The 19,115-nt window shown below is 52.0% G+C and overlaps 7 protein-coding genes across 7 annotated transcripts; 3 read left to right on the forward strand and 4 right to left on the reverse strand.

Moving 5' to 3' along the window:
- Nucleotides 1-479: 479 nt before the first annotated feature.
- AYO21_06215 (hypothetical protein) lies at nt 480-2,432 on the reverse strand (the record flags this gene model as incomplete). Its single annotated transcript, XM_022656178.1, has 4 exons — nt 480-1,582; nt 1,636-1,994; nt 2,047-2,284; nt 2,339-2,432. 4 exons carry the CDS (start codon nt 2,430-2,432, stop codon nt 480-482), a joined length of 1,794 nt encoding a protein of 597 aa, XP_022511523.1.
- Nucleotides 2,433-3,052: 620 nt separating this feature from the next.
- Nucleotides 3,053-5,430, reverse strand: AYO21_06216 (hypothetical protein; the record flags this gene model as incomplete). Its single annotated transcript, XM_022656179.1, has 4 exons — nt 3,053-4,294; nt 4,347-4,680; nt 4,744-4,877; nt 4,930-5,430. The coding sequence occupies 4 exons, from the start codon at nt 5,428-5,430 to the stop codon at nt 3,053-3,055; spliced, it is 2,211 nt and encodes a 736-aa protein (XP_022511524.1).
- Nucleotides 5,431-6,770: 1,340 nt separating this feature from the next.
- Nucleotides 6,771-7,555, reverse strand: AYO21_06217 (hypothetical protein; the record flags this gene model as incomplete). Its single annotated transcript, XM_022656180.1, has 5 exons — nt 6,771-6,890; nt 6,943-7,134; nt 7,185-7,404; nt 7,454-7,462; nt 7,518-7,555. 5 exons carry the CDS (start codon nt 7,553-7,555, stop codon nt 6,771-6,773), a joined length of 579 nt encoding a protein of 192 aa, XP_022511525.1.
- A 330-nt stretch (nt 7,556-7,885) lies between these two features.
- On the forward strand, nt 7,886-8,976 carry AYO21_06218 (hypothetical protein; the record flags this gene model as incomplete). Its single annotated transcript, XM_022656181.1, has 2 exons — nt 7,886-8,032; nt 8,086-8,976. 2 exons carry the CDS (start codon nt 7,886-7,888, stop codon nt 8,974-8,976), a joined length of 1,038 nt encoding a protein of 345 aa, XP_022511526.1.
- An 891-nt stretch (nt 8,977-9,867) lies between these two features.
- AYO21_06219 (hypothetical protein) lies at nt 9,868-11,269 on the reverse strand (the record flags this gene model as incomplete). Its single annotated transcript, XM_022656182.1, has 2 exons — nt 9,868-10,725; nt 10,790-11,269. 2 exons carry the CDS (start codon nt 11,267-11,269, stop codon nt 9,868-9,870), a joined length of 1,338 nt encoding a protein of 445 aa, XP_022511527.1.
- A 1,302-nt stretch (nt 11,270-12,571) lies between these two features.
- AYO21_06220 (hypothetical protein) lies at nt 12,572-13,905 on the forward strand (the record flags this gene model as incomplete). The annotated part of the gene is made up of 3 exons (XM_022656183.1): nt 12,572-13,178; nt 13,229-13,590; nt 13,642-13,905. 3 exons carry the CDS (start codon nt 12,572-12,574, stop codon nt 13,903-13,905), a joined length of 1,233 nt encoding a protein of 410 aa, XP_022511528.1.
- A 2,193-nt stretch (nt 13,906-16,098) lies between these two features.
- On the forward strand, nt 16,099-17,649 carry AYO21_06221 (hypothetical protein; the record flags this gene model as incomplete). Its single annotated transcript, XM_022656184.1, has 1 exon — nt 16,099-17,649. The coding sequence occupies one exon, from the start codon at nt 16,099-16,101 to the stop codon at nt 17,647-17,649; it is 1,551 nt and encodes a 516-aa protein (XP_022511529.1).
- Nucleotides 17,650-19,115: the final 1,466 nt, after the last annotated feature.

Below are 19,115 nucleotides of genomic sequence, written 5' to 3' on the forward strand. Positions count from 1 at the left end.
GGAGTATCATTCAGAGCGGGACAGAGGAGACTAGAGAATATGAGTCAATCTTCGCAAAGAGCGCAAGAGGCAAAAGTTTTCTGAACGTGGGGCAAAAGGTCCAAAGCGTGACGCACCGCAAGTAACCGAATTTGTGGGGTAATAATTAATTATCAAAGAATGAGATGCTTGTGGATTTGCCAAGTTCGGCCATGGTCTGGATACTGGCAAACTGGTACATACAAGGTCCTTGGTACATAAAAACCATTGCATGCTACTGTCTACCTAGATAGGTATACCTCAGGAATCTCAACCTCCTGTGCTTCATTATACCGTCACCGTCGATGCTCAGACGGAGTGTCAATGCATCTAGACCCTGTCTCGCTCGCTCTTGACCTCAGCCTCGTTGCCCGTGGCCCTCTGGTAGATCAACGACACCTATCTTATACCTGTCGAATAATGTCGAGCTAAAACATGATTACCTGCCCTGTCCTTTGCCTTCAGTCTGCTACAGTGAAGCCCAATTTCCTCGCTGACGCCGCGCACTTTGGTCCCGCCGACTCGTCTCGATCCCCTTCTGATGCAGAGGACGACGACGAAGAAGAAGAAGACATCACAACCTGAATTGTGTCCTCTATCTTACCCAAGCCCAATCCCGGAGAGGTTGAGCACCGCTTGCGCTTTGAGCCATTCGAGGCTGATCTCTGGCGATTAAAGCCAAGTGAAAGCGATCTCGGCGCCGCTGACAACTGGCTTTTTCCCTCTGCAGGTGCACTCGGTCCTTGGGGCAGTCGCGGACTGGTCTGTTCTTTGATCAGCTGTGCCACTGGCTCTGAAGTGCTTCGGGAACTAGCTAGCGAACATGTCCGGCGTCGCTGCCGCGGTTCTTGCCAGATTCTTGCCGTCGCGGCATCATTGGCACCGCCAGAATGCATAACTCTCGGAGTGTTGAAATCGTTGGTGGTCTGAGGAGTGTTTGCTGGTGGTTGAGTGCCTATACCGGCCAATGGACTATGTGATGCGCTGAGGGCCTTGAATAATTGTTCTTGGCGAGCAGGACTTAGAGCTTGGAGAATCTCTTCAGGGTTGGCCTCATTCATGTGCTTCAAAAAGTTGGCTCGTGGGACGCTGACCCCCGACATCTCGGTATTGACGACGCTGCGATCGGTCTTGCTGGACGCGTAATCAGGCATGGAGACGTCGTGACTGGTTGACCTCAGTTGCAGCCGCCACTGCTGTATCGCCGTAGGGGTCTGATGCGAGGAGATGAACGGGTCATCATCCTGCGCCATAAGCTTTATGGGAATGTGGCTTTCAGGGGACTGGCTCTTCAAGACACTAACGTTGGGGACTTTCCTGACCGAATCGAGCTGGGCCTCTGAATGCTTCTGTGATTCCAACAAGTTTTGATAATTTTCATTCGTCGACAGCCTTTTACTTCGCGACGCTATTGGAGGTAACCGCTGTGGCGAGTGTGAATGAGCTTCGTGGCCCGAAATACCAGAGACTCGAGAGCCGATCGGTCCAGGCCGCGACGGTTTGTTGGGCAGCTTTTGGAACATTTTGAAGCTTGGCCATGCGATTCCCGAGTACTCGAGGATGTCTGAGGTGTCTTAGATTTGGCTGAGACTGAGGGAAGCTGCAACTCCTACTTACCTTGGGGGGCATGCTGAAAGGAGAAGGCAACGACATCTCGCAGGCGATCAAACCTGGTAGCTGAGGCAGCCGGGGGAGTGTTGTCCCTCACAACTCCTTCTGAGATCACAACCCGGATTCGACCCATGAGCTCGCTGTGATCCCAACCGGGTTGCTGAAGCATTTCTCTGTAGAACGTGGGAAATTGGAGATATCGAGCATCGCGATCTGTGCCGTTAGCCCCTTCTCGGTACACAAGGGACTTACGGGGACAACCTGGATCTCCTGCGGTATCATTAGCCAAAGAGGTTTGCGTCGCGGTTGGGATATTCTTCATACCAATGACTTCCGGCCACACATTTTCGTCGAATGCACGTTGACTGTATGATCAATTAGCCAGGCGGCCGAATTGACTTTCGTTGGCCTCCTTACGCAACGAGAACTCCATCAATATACACTCGTGCTTCAAACAGAATTGCTTCTTCGGGGGTCTTGTAGCTGAGCAAGAGGTGAGACGGGGTGGGTTTATCCCAGCTGTGGATTGAAATTCGGAACGCTGCGCCACGCTCGAGACTAGCAATGAAAGAGGTGAGGATAGGAACCAGTGTCATCGACTCGAAATTGTTGGGATATTTCTCGACAGTGGCATCACTCGAGGAGCAATCCACGTCTGCACGAGTGAGTCAGTGTGCCTCGTTGTCGCTCAAAGGTGCGTAGCACTCACTCTGCCTTAGCACGAAGCATTTGGTGTTGAATTCCTGTATGGGAGTCCTTGAATCACCAGGGAAGAGGAGTACGTCCCAATTTTGGTACCTCATGACGACAAGGGACGTGCAATTTCAGTCCACAGTCCACATCGAAGGGAGACAGCAGAGTATGGGTGGAATATGAAGCACATGCTGGTTCAAGACAGCTTTTCGTCTTCATAAAGTAGTGGCGGTCGACATGACCCCATTAACCTGCCAATGCAAGAGCAAAGCAGCCAGATGTGGCAGAAGGTGCGAGCATTGATCTAACGCCAAAGAAGTCGCCATCAACATCAGCTTACTCCTAGAAGGGAGTTCCAACGCGACTGTCATAGGCGGCACCAGAAAGGATAGGTAGACGACTCGAACCATGGAGGCAATGGCGATGTCTATGTATCGACGACGAGGCCACACTGCAGAATTGGAAAGTGAAACTGGAATTAGGCACCTGTCCATCCCTATACCAATGCAACTACATGTCAACCCATGAAGTTATGTCCAAGCAAGTAAAATCATTTTCGTCTGAGCAACGGGTATAGTAATCAACAGAGCAAGTATTTCCAAAAGGAGAAAAGGACAGGAGCTCTTTTCGTGCACACGCCGTAACCAACCATGCGTGAGCATCCAAAGATCATCAGTAACGCCAAAGCATTAGTTAGTAATTGATACACAGCATCACCTGCAACGGCCAACTATTCATTAGTTGCGTCAACCCCAAAGTCTCCCCCTATCATGGCGTTGTCGAAGTTGAATGTGTCCTCGTTGGACGTGTTCAGGAAACTATCAAAGTCGAAGTTTTCCAAAACGTCGCTGTTCTCTAAACTGCTGAAATCCAGGTTGAAATTCTGGTCTGCATTGAAGTCGGTGAAAGCATTTTGTTGGGAAAGATCTGGCTGGTGCATCTGTGGTTGACTGGGCGGCATGGCTGCGTTTGGTGGAGGAGCTTGACCGGGATTCGGCATTCCAGGACCACCGGCCTTGCCGGCAGAATTGTTGAAACCTGGAGGATGCACTGGAGTGAGAGGGGTCGAAGGAGTGGGTGTTGCAGGAGGCTCATTCTCCGAAGATGCAGCAGCGGCAGCTGTTGAACCCTTCTTGGCCGGACGTTTCTTTGTTCCTTCCTCCTTGGCCTTCTTCTTGGGGTTCGGTTTGTTCGTTGTGGACGGGGTTGGAGGAGCGTTACCACTCTGGGGGGATCCAGGCTGATTGCGTTGAGCATTGTTCCCGGCGGGAGCTTGAGGAGGTGGCATCTCGTTCCGTTGTCCAGGCGTGCCCATCGGTTGCGGTCCTCCACCTTGAGAGGGTTGCTGCACCATTGGTTGACCACCTTGAAACTGGCCACCCATACGATTTTGCTGTTGACGAGCCATGGTTGCCTGCATTTCCATAGCCGTGGGAGGCCTCATATTGGGAGCACCGGGGACCATGCCTTGATTGTCTTTCATAAACATGTTGGGGTTGAAGTCGGTGCTCTGTATGCCGTTCATGAAGTTCATTGTGCCAGGCGATCTTCCTGCCATGTCTCCCGCCGATGGCGAGTTAGGCATGCCTCCGAGTTGTGGCGTGCGCTTCATCCCGTCAACTGGGATGGGCGAAGTGCCCGTTCGACTGCCTGATGGTGACATGCCGCCGGGTTGCATTCCAACCATGGGTCCACCTGGGCCGCCGTCTCTGTTGACAGCATTGTCTTGCTCCTGTCTCGCCATCATCAATCTCTTTTTGTTCTGCTGCTCAAGGAGCATCAACTGCATTTGATAATCTTGAAGAGCATGGTTTCCAGTTTGGCCTGCACCTGGACCACCTTGCATCTGTTGGGTAGCCATCCTTTGGTTGTAAAGCTCCAGCTGGATGTTGTTCTCGTACGGAGGGCCCACGTTCTGCATGAGAGGTGATCCGGAATTGCCCATGTTCAACATGCCATTAGCCATTCCGGGCTATTATCGGTTAGTCAACGCAGATACCATCAGGAGTTAACGAGCTGCTTACCTGCATGGGCTTCTGTGGCATGCCGCCGTTTTGCCGAAACTGAGGGTTGTTCATGTTGGGTTGGAAAGAGTTCTGGATCAGCATGGGCTGAGGTCCCACGTTGGGCATTCCTGGCCGCACATTAGGCATCATGCCACCGTTGAACTGTTGACCTTCGAGTCGGGGTCTCTTGGACGGCGACCCACCATTCTCGCCCTCCGCCGGCGACGAGGCCCGACCATTCATGTCCACGTCGCCCTGTTCACGCTGCATCTGCTGTTGCTGCTGTTGCTGTTGTTGTTGCTGCTGAAGCATCTGTGCCTGTTTGAATTGCTGCTGAATTTGCTGAGGGGTGCTGTGAATACGTGTCAGCGTGTTTGCAGCCCAGGGAATCTTATCTTAACCGATGCCCACTCACTACTTATTAGCCATATTATTGCCATTCACGACGTTGCCACGCAGATTAGCCTGCATGTTGAATCGGTTGTGGGGCATCATGCCAGGTCGAGCGAGGTTCTGATTCTGCTGGTTCTCCCTCATGCGTTGCATGTTCTGCGGAAAGTCAGTGGATAACGCCGAACACAGGCTTGCGACGGACTCGTACCTGATGTTGAAACAAATATTGAGCAGCTGGTCCCATATTCCCGCCCTGGCCACCCTGCATTTTGGTTGAGCGATGCGCAGTGAAAAGGTCGGAAAAGATGCTGAACCATTCGAACAGAAAGCCGATGCCAGGGGTGTTGGCATCGGTAACATGCTGGGGGCGGGGAAGGTCGTCAGGAATATCGTCTTTGACATCGGTATCCATGGCATCTCCATCAACACCGTTCACTTCAGCATCTTTACGTCGCCCGGGGCTTTGCTTGACCGGCGGTTTCGTACGGAGTTCGAATTTTTCCTCACGTAGCAGGCTTCGAGCAAGATCATAGTGACCAAGCTTGAGGAAATACTCGTAGATGTATGTGTTTAATTGAGCCTTCAATTGTTCAGGAGAGCTGCCCATGTTGACTTGTGTAGCCGGGCTGCCATTGTTCATCATCATCATTCCACCACCAACAGGACCGCCTGGCGCCATGGCAGCAGGATTCATGCCGGCCATATTCATGGTAGCCATCGACATACGGGCCTATGTAGGGAAGCGGATAGGGCTTGAAGGAGAGTGAGGGTGCGTGGAAGAGGAGAGAACCTCAGTCGTGGGAGTGTGTCAGGTCGGTGGGTCGCGAGATGATGATTCGAGTTGTTCGTGAATGGGAGTGCGGAGAGAGTCGGTCGCGCAAACCGACGGCGACTTCAGATAATAGAGAGAAGCCTCATTTTCTGCAAGAAGGAATCGGTAGAGGATGCGAGGATGGCTGATGCTGATTAAGTGCTGTCGTGGGCTGCGATAGATGGAGGTCGAGCAGCGGGAGCCTCAGACGAAACGCGACCGCCACGAATTATGGGATGCGGTGGGAGCGCAAGCACCTCTGGGGGCTGCAGGGGAGTAAGAAATGCGGTAGGCTAGGTACTGTAGCGAGCTGATAGCAGTCCAGATCTATCAGGGAAGATGGAGGGGTTGGTAAAAGGGAAGAAAGTAAAAGATGACCTGATGGGAAATTGGGAAGGTGATAGTAACTGGGTGCTTTAGTAGGTGGTAGTGGTGGATGTGGGCGAGGCGAAAAGGCAACGAGAAAGATGAGGTTGGTTTTTGGTATAGAGAGTGCTCAGTGCCCCGGTGCCGGCTGAGGTTTCGGCGTTGGGTTAGCTAGGCTGCACGGTGCAGACCGATCAGAGCCCAAGTAAATTGGAGAACAGGCTCGTGATTGCTGAGCTGCTGTCAGGGCGCAGGCGAGAAGATCAGAGGGTAGGGGGCGAGCAGCGAGAGGCGGACACGGCACCTGGAGGCAAAAAGGCCGCCTATGATTTCTGACTCTGACCACGGTCTGGCCACTCAGAGTGCGTTCCGCATCAGCCCTACGGATACGTCCCGCGAAAATTGCAGCACGCCTTGCCGGAAATGGGGCTACAAATGGTGGGGTGCTTGGCCTTGCACCACAACCTCACCTCGATTGATTTCTGCCACCTCGACAAGATCTCCATGCAGCAAACATTTCAAAAAATTCCACGCCCGGCTCAAGGCAGTCAACTGGGCAATAAGACAGGTAATATTAGCCAGGTCAAACCAGTTGACCGCTGTGCCCGCTCAGCATTTGCCCGAAAGTGACCCCTGGCCCCTCTTTGCACTGTTGAAACTCTCTCAGGGGTAATAGTGAATCCCTTTCCCCAATTCCACCCCAGCGCTGTAGATACTGTTAGTAGTACCTTCGAGAAAAAGGGGCTTGTGACACGTGATGTCCGGATCAATGGCTAGAGAAACGACTCTTGGGCCGGGTCCCTTGTAATCCTTTTGAGCTCTGTTGTTTGCCAGAGCACACTTTTTGGCTCCATAGTAGGAGTTCGGTGCCACTATTCATCGTCAGGAGGCATCTCGTCCTCGATGTACCGAATCAGAGTAACCCGCATTTCCGTCACGTCGTTGCCGCGAAGCATGTCACTGACAAAACGTGCCTCGATGGACATCTGAACCTACGATCCCGTTAGTGTATGGTTATAAGCATTCCATCATGATTGCTGATACCATTTCCAATGCTCCGCGTAGGACACCACAGAGTATGTTAGAGAACCACAGCTCATCTTGAGCCCGCCCGTCGTCCGGAAGCTCCACAAAGTCTGCCAGAGGGTTTTCGTCAAACAGTAACGAGAATTGCTTGTTATCGGCGGTCCAGTTCGTGACGGTGGGTGTAATGTTGAGAAAGATCTTAAAGCCAACCTTTTTATGGTCAGAAACCCATTCTGAAGAGGCGGAGTAAATGGACGTACCTTGGAGATCATCTCCGCCGTGTCCCTGAAATTTCCACACCGGCCCGTATTGGACTTTGCAAGGAAATCCTCAATGAGTCGCATGCCGATATTATACCCCATTTTGTCCAATTGCTGGTTGACCTGGGTGTAGTCATAGTCGTAGTCTGTGCACAGTTGGGCCACGATGGTCCCATATGTGAGCGTGACAAGCTCGGCGTTGACTTTGTCTACCCGTGTCCTGAGGAACATGTAAGGCCCGCTAACCATTGAATTTGGGCGACACTCACTTCCAGATTCTGAGAGGAGCAAGATCAGTCCATGAACAAGTCGGCGCTTCTAGGAACAGCTTACTCTTCGCCCACGCGGGCTGCTTTCTGGCTTGACGCCATTTCAATCGGGTATTATATCCCTATCGACGGACGAGCATCTCACCACAACTCGGACAACTCGGTCTTGCCTCGAATGAAGATATCAGAGACGTGTTATGGAGCCTGGTATGTGGCTGAGTTCAAAGCAGGAGACGCAGCATGCCAAGGCGTTGCTGGGCGTCGGACTTCCGGATAAACTGATTTCCCGAATTCCGAGCCAAAAAGTTTGGAAGTCGTTGTTTGATGTCTGGTCGTGGAATTGTAGCTGTACTCGTTAGTTGACTGCGTTCACAGTTCATCGCCCCCTTCTGGTCTTCAACCCTCCCACGAGTTCCTGCTGGCCTCTTCATCATGATGCCATCCATAAAGCGACAAGCTTCTGACAGCTTTAGCCAGCCGCAGGCCTTGGTCAAGAGGCAAAAGTCTAGTTCCGATCTAAACGACAACAAGGCCCTCACTGTTGGCGCAAAAGACCAAAATGGCAGCCTCGTGCCTTCTGTAGGTTTCAAAACAGCAAGGCTTTGGTTGATACGCTAATCAATTTACAACAGTCTCTTCGTACCAGCGCGCTGGCGGCTCCTATCATGGAACTGACAGGTCACTCGGGGGAGGTTTTCGCAACCAGATTCGATCCTACCGGTCAGCATATCGCGTCAGGGTCCATGGACCGATCAATAATGCTTTGGAATACATATGGTCACTGCGACAACTATGGAATCATGACTGGCCACAAGGGTGCTGTGTTGGATTTACAATGGTCCCGCGATTCAAGAACAATATACTCCGCCTCTGCCGATATGACTATTGCTAGCTGGGACCTGGAAACGGGGCTGAGAATGCGCAAGCACGTTGGTCATGAGGAGGTCATAAACTGCTTGGACTTGAGCAGACGTGGTCAAGATCTCCTAGTCAGTGGCAGTGATGATGGCTGCATCGGAATATGGGATCCCCGCCAAAAAGCCGCAGTCGACTACATCGAAACAGACTTTCCCATCACAGCAGTGGCCATGGCAGAGCAAGGCCACGAGATCTACTCAGGTGGCATTGACAACGATATCAAGGTCTGGGACGCTCGCAAAATGGAGGTAACTTACACCCTGAGTGGCCACCAAGACACGATCTCCTCATTGGAAGTGTCGCCCGACTCGCAGACCTTACTCTCAAATTCTCATGACTCCACCGTGCGAACTTGGGATATCAGACCATTTGCTCCGGTCGACCGTGCCGTACAGACCTATGACGGAGCTCCTTCAAGCTTCGAAAAGAACCTGATACGAGCAAGCTGGAGTCCGAAAGGAGATAAGATTTGTGCTGGAGCAGGTGATCGGACCGTAGTGGTCTGGGACGCCGGATCCGCGAAATTACTTTATAAACTCCCTGGGCATAAAGGAACGGTCAACGACGTACGGTTCTCGCCTACCGAAGACCCAATCAGTGAGTGATCTTGACGTGCCATCCTGAAAATTGCTGACCCCTTCAGTTGTCTCTGGTTCGACGGATCGCAACCTCATTCTCGGTGAGTTAGGCCGGTGACGACTTCGTGGATGCGTCATATAGATGCCTCTCGACAGTCCTCTGCTTGAGCAATCATCCTTCGATCGTATGACTTGGGGTTTCTCGATGAAACCGCCTAATGCATGCTCTGAAAGAGGCAAACCCTGCCAGCCTCGAGTGGTCGTTTTCACGATGAAGGGAGAATGAATTCTTTGCGTGAAGCGCATACTATCGTGGCAGCGCGGCCTCTATGGGTGCTCACTATTGCATGGAGACCCGAGACAACCTCTCTGTTGTCGAAGACTCCTAAATGCAAATTAGCTACAGATGGTGAGAACATGGACATCGTGTTTCACCGCTTTCGTCTACCCGGCATATGACAACAGATCGGGTTTGATAAAGGGGAAACTCTCTCAGCGAGGTTGCACCAGTCCTTTGCACGTGAGACGTCTCCAGCTGATCGCATTCGTACGATGACCTTCGGTGCTCGATGGCTTGTGAATGTCCTGTCGGGGAGAAGAACAGAAAGACTATTCACGCTATTTTCCACTTCTACAAGACCTCCACCTGGAGTCGCAGGTTTTGAGCCCAAATGGATTCATTATCACCTCCTAGTAAGCGGATCAATTGAGATATCAAACGTCACATTGAGTCGGAAACCCAGCAGAACCGTTCAATACATCCACCTGTACAAAAATATCAAAAGGGGCCGGTTCCGCTCGGCCTTCAGGGGTGGCACTGAGATTCGACACGAGTACCAGGAGAACACAAAAGTTCGCTATACCTAGTGGCATGCTAAATCACCTTGTCGAAAATCCCTCGATATCAACCTGGCTCTATTACAACCGTAGGTTGGTCATAGCTTGAGCTGCTGCCTTCAACTCCGCCTCACTGGGATAATTCACAATCATAAGATACAGCACATCCGACTTCATCAATCCCTTGATTCCTCCTTGCGGAGCTCGCTTGTTCACACCGGTGATATCGTAGCGCGGCTCGCGGCCCCTCGCAACACGTCTTGAGTCCTTGAACTGGCGCTTGCGTGCCCTTCTCTCAGCCGTTGCTCGATCCGTCTCAGTCGTGTCGATTTTGCCGCCGCTCAGCAGAGCGATTAAACTGCCGCTGTTGGCGGGATGATTGGGATCGCTGAAGCGGGACGCAAATTGCCTCTCCTGATACAAGTTTAGCTTGGATCCGGGATTCGCCTGCTCGAACTTGGCCTGGGCCCGGCGATCAAAATAGTCAACCAGTCGTTTGCTGCTGCGCTTGAATGCATTCTCTTTCTCGCCTGCCGGTAGATCGTCCAGCTCTGGGAAGATGATGGGTGCAGACTCAGGTATCTCGACTTCTCTCGACGAACCTGCTGCGTTGGCAAATCGACTCCCTCGTCCCGAATCCCTTTTTGCGATCGAGGTTACCACGTGGGTATTCATGTCAACGTTTTGCATCACATCATCGGAGTCGGGTTGATATGCCATAACCAAGGCATATAGGCCTCGAGGCTTGAAAAAGCTTTCATTCATGTTGTCCAGATATTTGTTCGACTCATACTTCACATATTGTCTCCTTGACAGCTCGACGCCGGTGTGAATCACCATGGCACCTACATGGACGGGAAACATGGGGCCGACCATGATGTCACTGGCAATGACGGCTCCAGCGCACGCCAGGTTGAAAGCATGAAAAACCGGATGCAACTAGACGAGCAATAGAATCAGCCTATGTGGTCACACCTTTCATGAAGAGGTACGAAGTTCATACCTTAATCGCTTTTCCAAACCCATCTAGAAAGTCGAGAAACTCGCCCTGCTCGACTCCACAAGTCTGGAGCATCGGTGCATAGGCACGAATGAAGCCTCGTTCCTTGCTCTTTGGCCGGCGCTGAGGTAGGATGACGGGCATTTCCAGTATACCAGCACCTGGCGAATAGTTGGGAGGTGGGTGTCTTTTCATAAAGGCCTCCAACACTTCATCAACGTCGTGAGCATTGTCGAGTTGAATGTCTTTGGGTTTTGGTGCAATTGACTGCTGAACCTCGTCGAGTTCTTGTGCCGCTGCCTCACCGTCGGACGACTCGACCGACGAGGTATCCGAAAGGTCGGTTTCAGCCTCAGTGGAGGCCGGAACTTGCAGGTGAGTCTGACCGGTCGTAGTCTTTTTGACGTCGTGGTCGGCCATTGCCTCACGCGCAAGACCATAGGCGCCAGTCACGCCTTTTGCCAACAGTTTGATGGGGAACATGTTGAGTGTTGTTCCAAAATTTGGGGGAACGCCTAGGTTGAACTTCTCTGCAGAAAACACTATGATTTTTGCGCTGGGTGATAGATGGGAGAGTGCAGACTGGCATGCAAGCCGTTGAAGGCCGCACACTGCTCTTCATTATATACACTTTCGAATGGTGCTGGAGACAGGCGAGTTGCCAGATGTGTCGAACAAAATCAACGCACAAGGGGTCTTCGAGGCTGATCCATGAGGCTGTGGTTTTTCCTCGAGCAATATTCCAATATAGGCCCTAGAGCAGATCGCACCTCGCGAAATCGCAGAGACTTCCCCATTCGGAATCTAGTTCGAGGGAGTCGTAGCCCATTGAGTATTGCAGGTGGGCACTAGCGAGCCGATGCAAGGAACAAGGCTTGTTGCAGGGCGAGGACGATATTAGCCGAGTTTGGACTTTTTCGCGAGGAGAAGAGGTGGGAGAACGTCATAATGCGAGTTGTTGGGTGCGGGATACCCCGTTACGCCTAGGGACGGGCCCCTGTACGGGTCTTCTCGCTGCTTAAGGGAGGCCGTGCAATGTTTAGTGGCCATGCAGGGCCCTAGACGGATGGGTTGGTGAGGTCTAGCAGGTCTGGTTGCCAGTCATTAGCCACTAGTTAGCCTACAAGCCCATCCCTTCCTAGGTACCTACCTAGGTAGAGACCCTTCTGAGCCCAAGAGCTTGGACCCACTGGCTTGATACCAAGTAGTAGCGGCGCTTTGACTGGCCCATCTTCCTCCCACGGTGACACACGACCACATGGCGTTTCAGAACGCGTCCTGTTTCCAACCATCCTGTCGACCTCCCTTTCCCTGTCGCTCCTTTCGGCGACATCGCGGTTGACCAATTCGCCCATATGTGTGACTCGTCTCCTGCTTAATGGGGACAGAAAATGACAGCCTGTCAACCCGTCTGTCTTTCGCGGTCCAAAGGGTGTCAAATGTTTCACTCGCATCAAGTAGAACAACAACATTCCTCTGCCGATTCTTCCCTCCTTGCACTATTGAACCGAAGAACATAGCCCAAGATGGCCGTTTCCTTCTGGCAACCACTGGTCAAAAGGATGGTCCTGTTTCCGAGACTCGAGTCTGGACGCGGCTCGTGTATTCACTTTGATGTTGTGTTGCTTCCTCTTTTGTCAACCTGTAACCCACGACGGTAAAGTCCACTGCCTCTCCTCTTCTCCTCCTGCCTCTCATATCGACCTTTCCTCGTCCTCTCCTCCAAGAGTAGTTTGCTTCAAGCGACCCAGAAAAGAAAAAGATCAGGATATAACTTCTGCGGCCATGGAAGAGAGACGCGGTCTGCATCCTCACCAAACACAGAGGGATACGCAGACAAGCACAGTGGGCGGCATGTCGCGGCTGTGGAGGTCAAACCAGAGCTCCAACAGTGCTGCAACTTCACCGAACTCCGCCGGAAAGACTTTCGTCGTTCCCTTGTTCCTGGCCCAGTCCCGTCGCTCAGCCCGAAACGATATGTTCGCTCGAGGCGCGTTGCCTACCAGCTCGAGGGATGGGGTGTCACCCCGTCCAGTCATGGAGAATGCCCCGAGATTTGGAGAGGTGCCGCCACTATCAACCCGACGAGGTGACGAGGACGAGCAATCAGACATGTACGCAGGAAGCTCGCGTCATCAGCCATCTTTTACGGCGGCGACCGAACCAATACCTCTTGCTCGAAATATGGACGATGAACCTACGCCTTCCGAACGAGAGGCCATGCAATCGTACCGTAATGGCAGCAGTACGAGCAGGAGCAGCCGTTCCTCGAAACGAAGCAACAGAAAACACAGCGTGTTTTCCAAGAAATCATATCGTGACCCAGATGTCAACGCAAAGGCAAGGATCAGCTTTGCATTTGGCGTCACCTTGCTGGCTGCTGTGATTATTTGTGAGTTGGCAGCCATCGAGCTTCGTGGATATAACTCCTGACACATCCAGACTTGGTCCTTGCAACCACCGGCGTGGGTAGAAATACCCTGTTTCATGTCCTCTCGATCCTTCTGATCCTTACCCTGACCGGGATCTTCATTCATCAACTCATCCGCATGTTCATGCTCATGCGACGACCAAAGAGGTCCAGACATCGGACGGCGGCGGGGGCTCAACGCCGACCTGTCGCAGGCCATGCTCGAGGCCGTCGTGATAGACGACGGGTGCAGAACAAACGAGTGGATGACTTGGTCCTTGAAAAGCCCATCCAGATACACATGGCAACGGACACGGGTTTCGGCCCCGATGTGGAAAATCAACCTGCAGTTCAGTTTCCCCCACCTGTATATGGGAACACTCGAACGAGCGTGGTAAGCACTCAAAACAAATGAGTGACACGGATAACTGACATTGTACGGTAGAGACTGAATCCGGATCTAGTACACTGGAAGGAAGTACAAGTACCGCCTACACCTCTGACGCCCACATACGAAGAAGCACTGAACCAAGTACATCAGAGTGTCGGATACCGTCCGCCGAGTTACTTGTCAGACAGTGGAATGACAGCAGCTATGGAGAACCGTGCTAGAGACGTTGACGCTGCGCTCGAGAATATCCATCCCCTGGAGCGAGACCGCATGAGGACATTGGCCGCTGCTGCACTTGAGGGCCGCGATCACATCTAGGGACTGTCCAACAGCTACTTTTCATCTTCAGACAAAGATTAAAACTCTTGACAGGATTGCAACAGACATTCATAAAAGTGTTTAGTTCTACGTGGCACAGAAAGAATTTCAGTGTTGGTTTAACATTTGTCCATTAGGAACTATTGGTGAACTATCATGTAGTTGAACCATGCATGCCTCAATTTGAGGTCAGTTGGGGTATCTCAGCGCTCGTTGTGCTTTCTTCCCATGTTTGATCCTTTCATATCCCATCATATTCTCTGGTTGGTGAGAAATCTAGTGCTTGGCGGCCTCCTTGTGAACGTCGGCCTTGCGCTCATGCTTCTGTTCGTCGAGCTTGTCGGAGAGGGCGTCACCAGCAGCCTGAGCACGAGTGGTCAGGTCGGCATTGTTGTCTTTGGCGACGTTCTTGTTGGCTTCCTTGGAAGCAGTGGCGCCGGCGCCGGAGATGGACTCCTTGACGTAGTCAACGGTGTTCCTACGAGAGACCGTGTCAGTAGGTGCCACGAGCACATGGTCGATGGTGGATAGAAGACTGTCAACTTACTTGATGGTATCCATTGCGGTGAGTGGTGAGTGGTTTGAAACAAGTTGTTCCTTGACTGTGTGAAATGGTTTGATTCTGGAGTTTTGATTGACTTTCGAAAGTGTTGTTGCTCTGTGATGATGAAAAGGAAAAGACTTCCAGGTTGGCTGGGAATTTTTCAGAGTTTATATAGACGATCACAGGTTCGTGACAAGAGGAACAGTGAATGATCAGCTGCCACCCCCTCGATCTGAGTTTCTGGTCCCCAAGATCGAGGAAGCATATGCAGATACGTCATGCATAGATTCACCTATGACGCCAATGACGTCTGACGCCCACCGTCATTGGTGAATTGGTGACGGAAAGCTGAATGCACGTGACGGTGCCTGGAAATGGTGGCTTTGACTGGACTCCACCACCCCATCCAAACCCAGATGGGACTTTTACTTTTTCTCCCATTCCTTTGTGTGAATGGACTTCTTTGTTCCTCGAGCCCACCGACGGCGATTTCCAGCATCGCCACAGCTGACACTGGCTAGTCCGGTGCTTGACACGATGATCTGACCTCTTTCTGTCTCTCACCCACCCCGGGGATGGGCCTCACAACAAACTATGTCTCAGACAGCCACAGTTCCAAGAGGTGCTCCTCGCAGACGCAAGTGGCTTGGTCCTGAGCAGACGAATTTCAACATTAGAGCATAGCCTGTGACTCCATACGTGATACTCCAGTGCTCGGATATCCTGCAAGCCCCGAGAAAAGAGTGGGCTACTCGTAGGAATACTTCAATTTGAGCACATCAGCCCCCGACAAGCTTCTGATTTGTCTTACTCTACCGACCCTCGGTACACGGAATGATGCCGCCGAACCAGTCTGGAGTTAGGCACCCCAAAAGCTGGAGAATTTTTAGCGAATACCTTGTGGATAGTCAAAGGAACTGGTGTCTTGAATCTGTCCCTTGACGACTAACCAGCATGCCATTGACCACCTGGACACAACCGAATATTGCACCAGCTCGCGACTACATACGCTTTGGGTATGACTGTGTACCGAGTAGACGGCCCATTCATTCCCTTACTGAGTAGCTCTAACCTCTTTACAGTTAGCATATGTCTTTTCTACGAGTTCGAGCTACATTTCCTCGGCTTAATTGCCTTCTGGCAAATCCCCGATGAACTCGAGTACCTCTTGTGTTCGTCCTCATGCCCTCAGAAATACTTACTCTTCAGCCAAGCGAACTCAAGCAAGGATGTTGTGAACACTTCTGCCTCGCACCCTTCTGACATGCCACGGCCTCACAGATGTATCTCTATTTAGTTCTTGCTTGGCTGGTAGCATCGCGGTTTTCTTCGTGGATCTACACAATTTTCTTTTGCCTGGTCACTATGCTTGCGCACGAATCAAGCAGATGTATCTGCACACGTGCAGCCTACATCGGAGTTGTCATCTGATGGCCAACTCTTGCTGCATCTGTTAAAAAGCCCTTCAAAGTACTTCTTCAGCACCTCTGGTCGTGTCAATCGTTCCTGCAATTGTATTTCCAGAACGGTCAGGTTTGCCACGTCGTTCGTTTCGCCTGAGCTTACCTCGCAGGGCTTCCTCTCTTTGCGATCACATGACCAATAGAACGTCCGCTAATAGCTTGTCCCTCCTCGCACGACCAATCATGATGGCGATCAAAACATTGCTCGTCTCCACACTCGCTGCCACATTCGCATTGGCATCTCCTGCTCGACGGACTGGCGCGGCTGTCAGCTCTACCACCTGCAATGGCCAGACTTATGTCTACGAGGCTCTCGCTGGATATGGATTCACGCCATCGGATGCGCGTGACAAGTTTGGTGATACCGCTGGAGGTATTGGCAGTAGCGCTGCCATTGACCAACGCTCATGGAAGGTCGACAAGAATGGCGTTTACTCGGGTATTCTCTGGGCTCTCCCGGATAGAGGCTGGAACACCGAAGGGACTCTGAATTATCAACCTCGAGTCCACAAGTTCCAGATCACTTTCAAGCCCAACTACGACTCCACGGCGGCAAACCCAAGCTCGCCCAACGTTCACTTGCAGTACCTTGACACGGTCCGTTTCACAGACCCCGCTGGGACACCACTGACCGGTCTCGATCCCGATCTCCGGCCCCCATACCTCACCTTTCCTGGCATCCCCGAGCTGCCATCTGCCACCTACACTGGTGACGGCTTCGGCGGCAATGGCACTGGGGGCCACCGTGTGGTTGGGGATACGGAAGGTCTTGTCCTCAGTCACGATGGGTTCTGGGTTTCCGATGAGTACGGCCCTTACATCTTCCATTTCGACCATAGTGGTAAGATGACTGGAGCTATCCGACCTCCAGCTGCAATCATTCCTGAGAGAAACGGCACCGAGTCGTTCAACGCTGCTAGCCCTCCTCGTTATGACCCTGATTTGGAGACGATCCCAGCAACCCCCGATACCGGGCGCTCAAATAACCAAGGATTGGAAGGCCTCACCTCTTCGCCCGACAAGAAAACCCTCTATGCTCTGATGCAATCGGCCTTGGCACAGGAAGGTGGTGACAACTCTTCAACACGACGCCTAACTCGTCTGCTCGAGTATGATGTGAGTGACCCTTCTTCGCCAATTTACAAGTCCGAGTATATGGTTCCACTCCCAGTATTCAGCAACAACACTCTGGTTGCTGCTCAATCCGAACTCCACTATATCAGCCCGACCCAGTTCCTTGTCCTTGCTCGAGATTCTGGCCGCGGTCATGGTCAGTCCAACTCGACATCTCGATACCGCCACATTGATGTCATCGACATCTCCAAAGCCACCAATCTGGCGGGAAACACCTACGACTGCACAACTTGCTCTGCGGCTTCCGTGGACGGTGTTCTCGCTGCGTCGATCATACCGGCGACATATTGCTCTTGGCTCGACTACAATGTCAACGCCCAGCTCAATCGTTTTGGCGTGCACAATGGTGGTCCCCAAGACGCCGGTCTTCTGAACGAAAAATGGGAATCGATAGCCGTGGTCCCCGTCAATCCTTCCGGTCCCACCTGCAAAGACGGATATACCAAGTCTGACGGGGAGTATTTCATCTTCAGCTTGAGTGACAACGACTTTATCACTCAGAATGGATTCATGAACGGCGGGCTGTTGCCGTACGCCGATGAGGGTGGATTCAGCCTGGACAATCAAGTGTTGGTCTTTAAGGTTAAGTTGCCTACCCATTGAGATATGGGAGGAGCTTTGTTGTATGGCCCACATTGATGGACTTGAGCGAGCAGAAGCGTGCACCATGCCGGGAATGAAGCCGACATGCGGTTCCCAAGCATTTACACCTATCCTCTCCCCCCTCTCTAGCATAATGGACACTATGTACATACGATTACTATAGTATATATTACTTCGATGATCTCTGCCTCGCATGCGCGTGGACGAGAAACTTTACTACATTACTCAGAACATGGCTTTGAACATGCCAGCATGAACTTTTGACACCTCACGAGGTCTGTCTCTGCGTCTTCTTCTGGTCCGCAAACTCATGCACAGTCCTTGTCAATGCCGAGAAATGGCCGTCCAACCACCTTTACGGACGTGTCAAGGTCGTCTCTAGGTCGCCTCCTGAATGCGCTTGTCGATCTCGGGGAGATGCGTCCCACGAGCTTCCGCGAGCCACCATTCGAGATGTATGAGGGATATTCTACCAGTCGTGTTGACCGCTGAGGAAGCTGAACACCTCGATATACCAGCTGTTGTCACATTTGTTGTGTCCTCGTGCAGGTACTTTTGTCTCACTGGCTTTGCTACTACAGCTATGCAACGGTATCTCTTGGAGTTTTACTGGGTCAGCTTTTCTACATACGGCCACCGGGGGGCCTTTCTATCCCGCCAACCCGCTCACCTCATCGCAGCTACCCGACGCCAACAAAAAATATATCAGCCGCAAACGCCAGCTCGGGCCTCGCGTCTTCGGCACCATGATCCTTTTCCGAGAAGCCAGCTGAAAGTGCGTTGGTCCCCATACAACTAGGACTAGTGTGTATATGTCCAGGCATGTCAAAACGGCTGATCGGCTGCGGGGTATGCACGCGGTGTTTTTTATCGTTGGCGATACATATCACTGTTAGCTGGATGTAGAGCTGGTCGCGGACCTCTCTCCGGATATCCCAGCGCAACCCAGTCCAAACCCCCAGGCCTCGGTTTTCCCATTTTCTCATCGGCCTTCTAGGAGCTGGGGATGGGAATGGACCAGAAAATCGCTCACAAGGAACCAGAAAGTCACAAGGACGCAAAGGGGTGATTTTATCCAATTCGACGGCAACCCCCCTTTCTTGCCACCCTCTGTTACTTCAGATTCACCAGGCCAGGTCGGTGTTTCGCCTAATACTATTACTTCGTACAGGGTATGTTTGTATGTATGTATGTAAGTAAAAGGGCGGATTGTTTGAGTGCAACCCTTCGTTAGTCTTTCGGCTGCGCGGTCCCTGTCATGCGCCCGCCCACGTCCTCGGCCAGGGATAGCATCGTTTTTTTAGGATGATACTACTAATTTGGACTACTGGGACTTGTATATCCCTCTCGCCCTCCTAGGTGCCCGGTATCCAGGACAAAGGGTCCTCTTATCTTTCCTTTTATGGACAAGGCGGCGTAAAACTATTTACCCTCCCTTAGGGTCCTGTACCTACCGAGGCTGGTAT

This window comes from Fonsecaea monophora (genome assembly GCF_001642475.1).
Source record: "Fonsecaea monophora strain CBS 269.37 chromosome Unknown Scaff42, whole genome shotgun sequence".
Lineage (NCBI taxonomy): Eukaryota > Fungi > Ascomycota > Eurotiomycetes > Chaetothyriales > Herpotrichiellaceae > Fonsecaea > Fonsecaea monophora.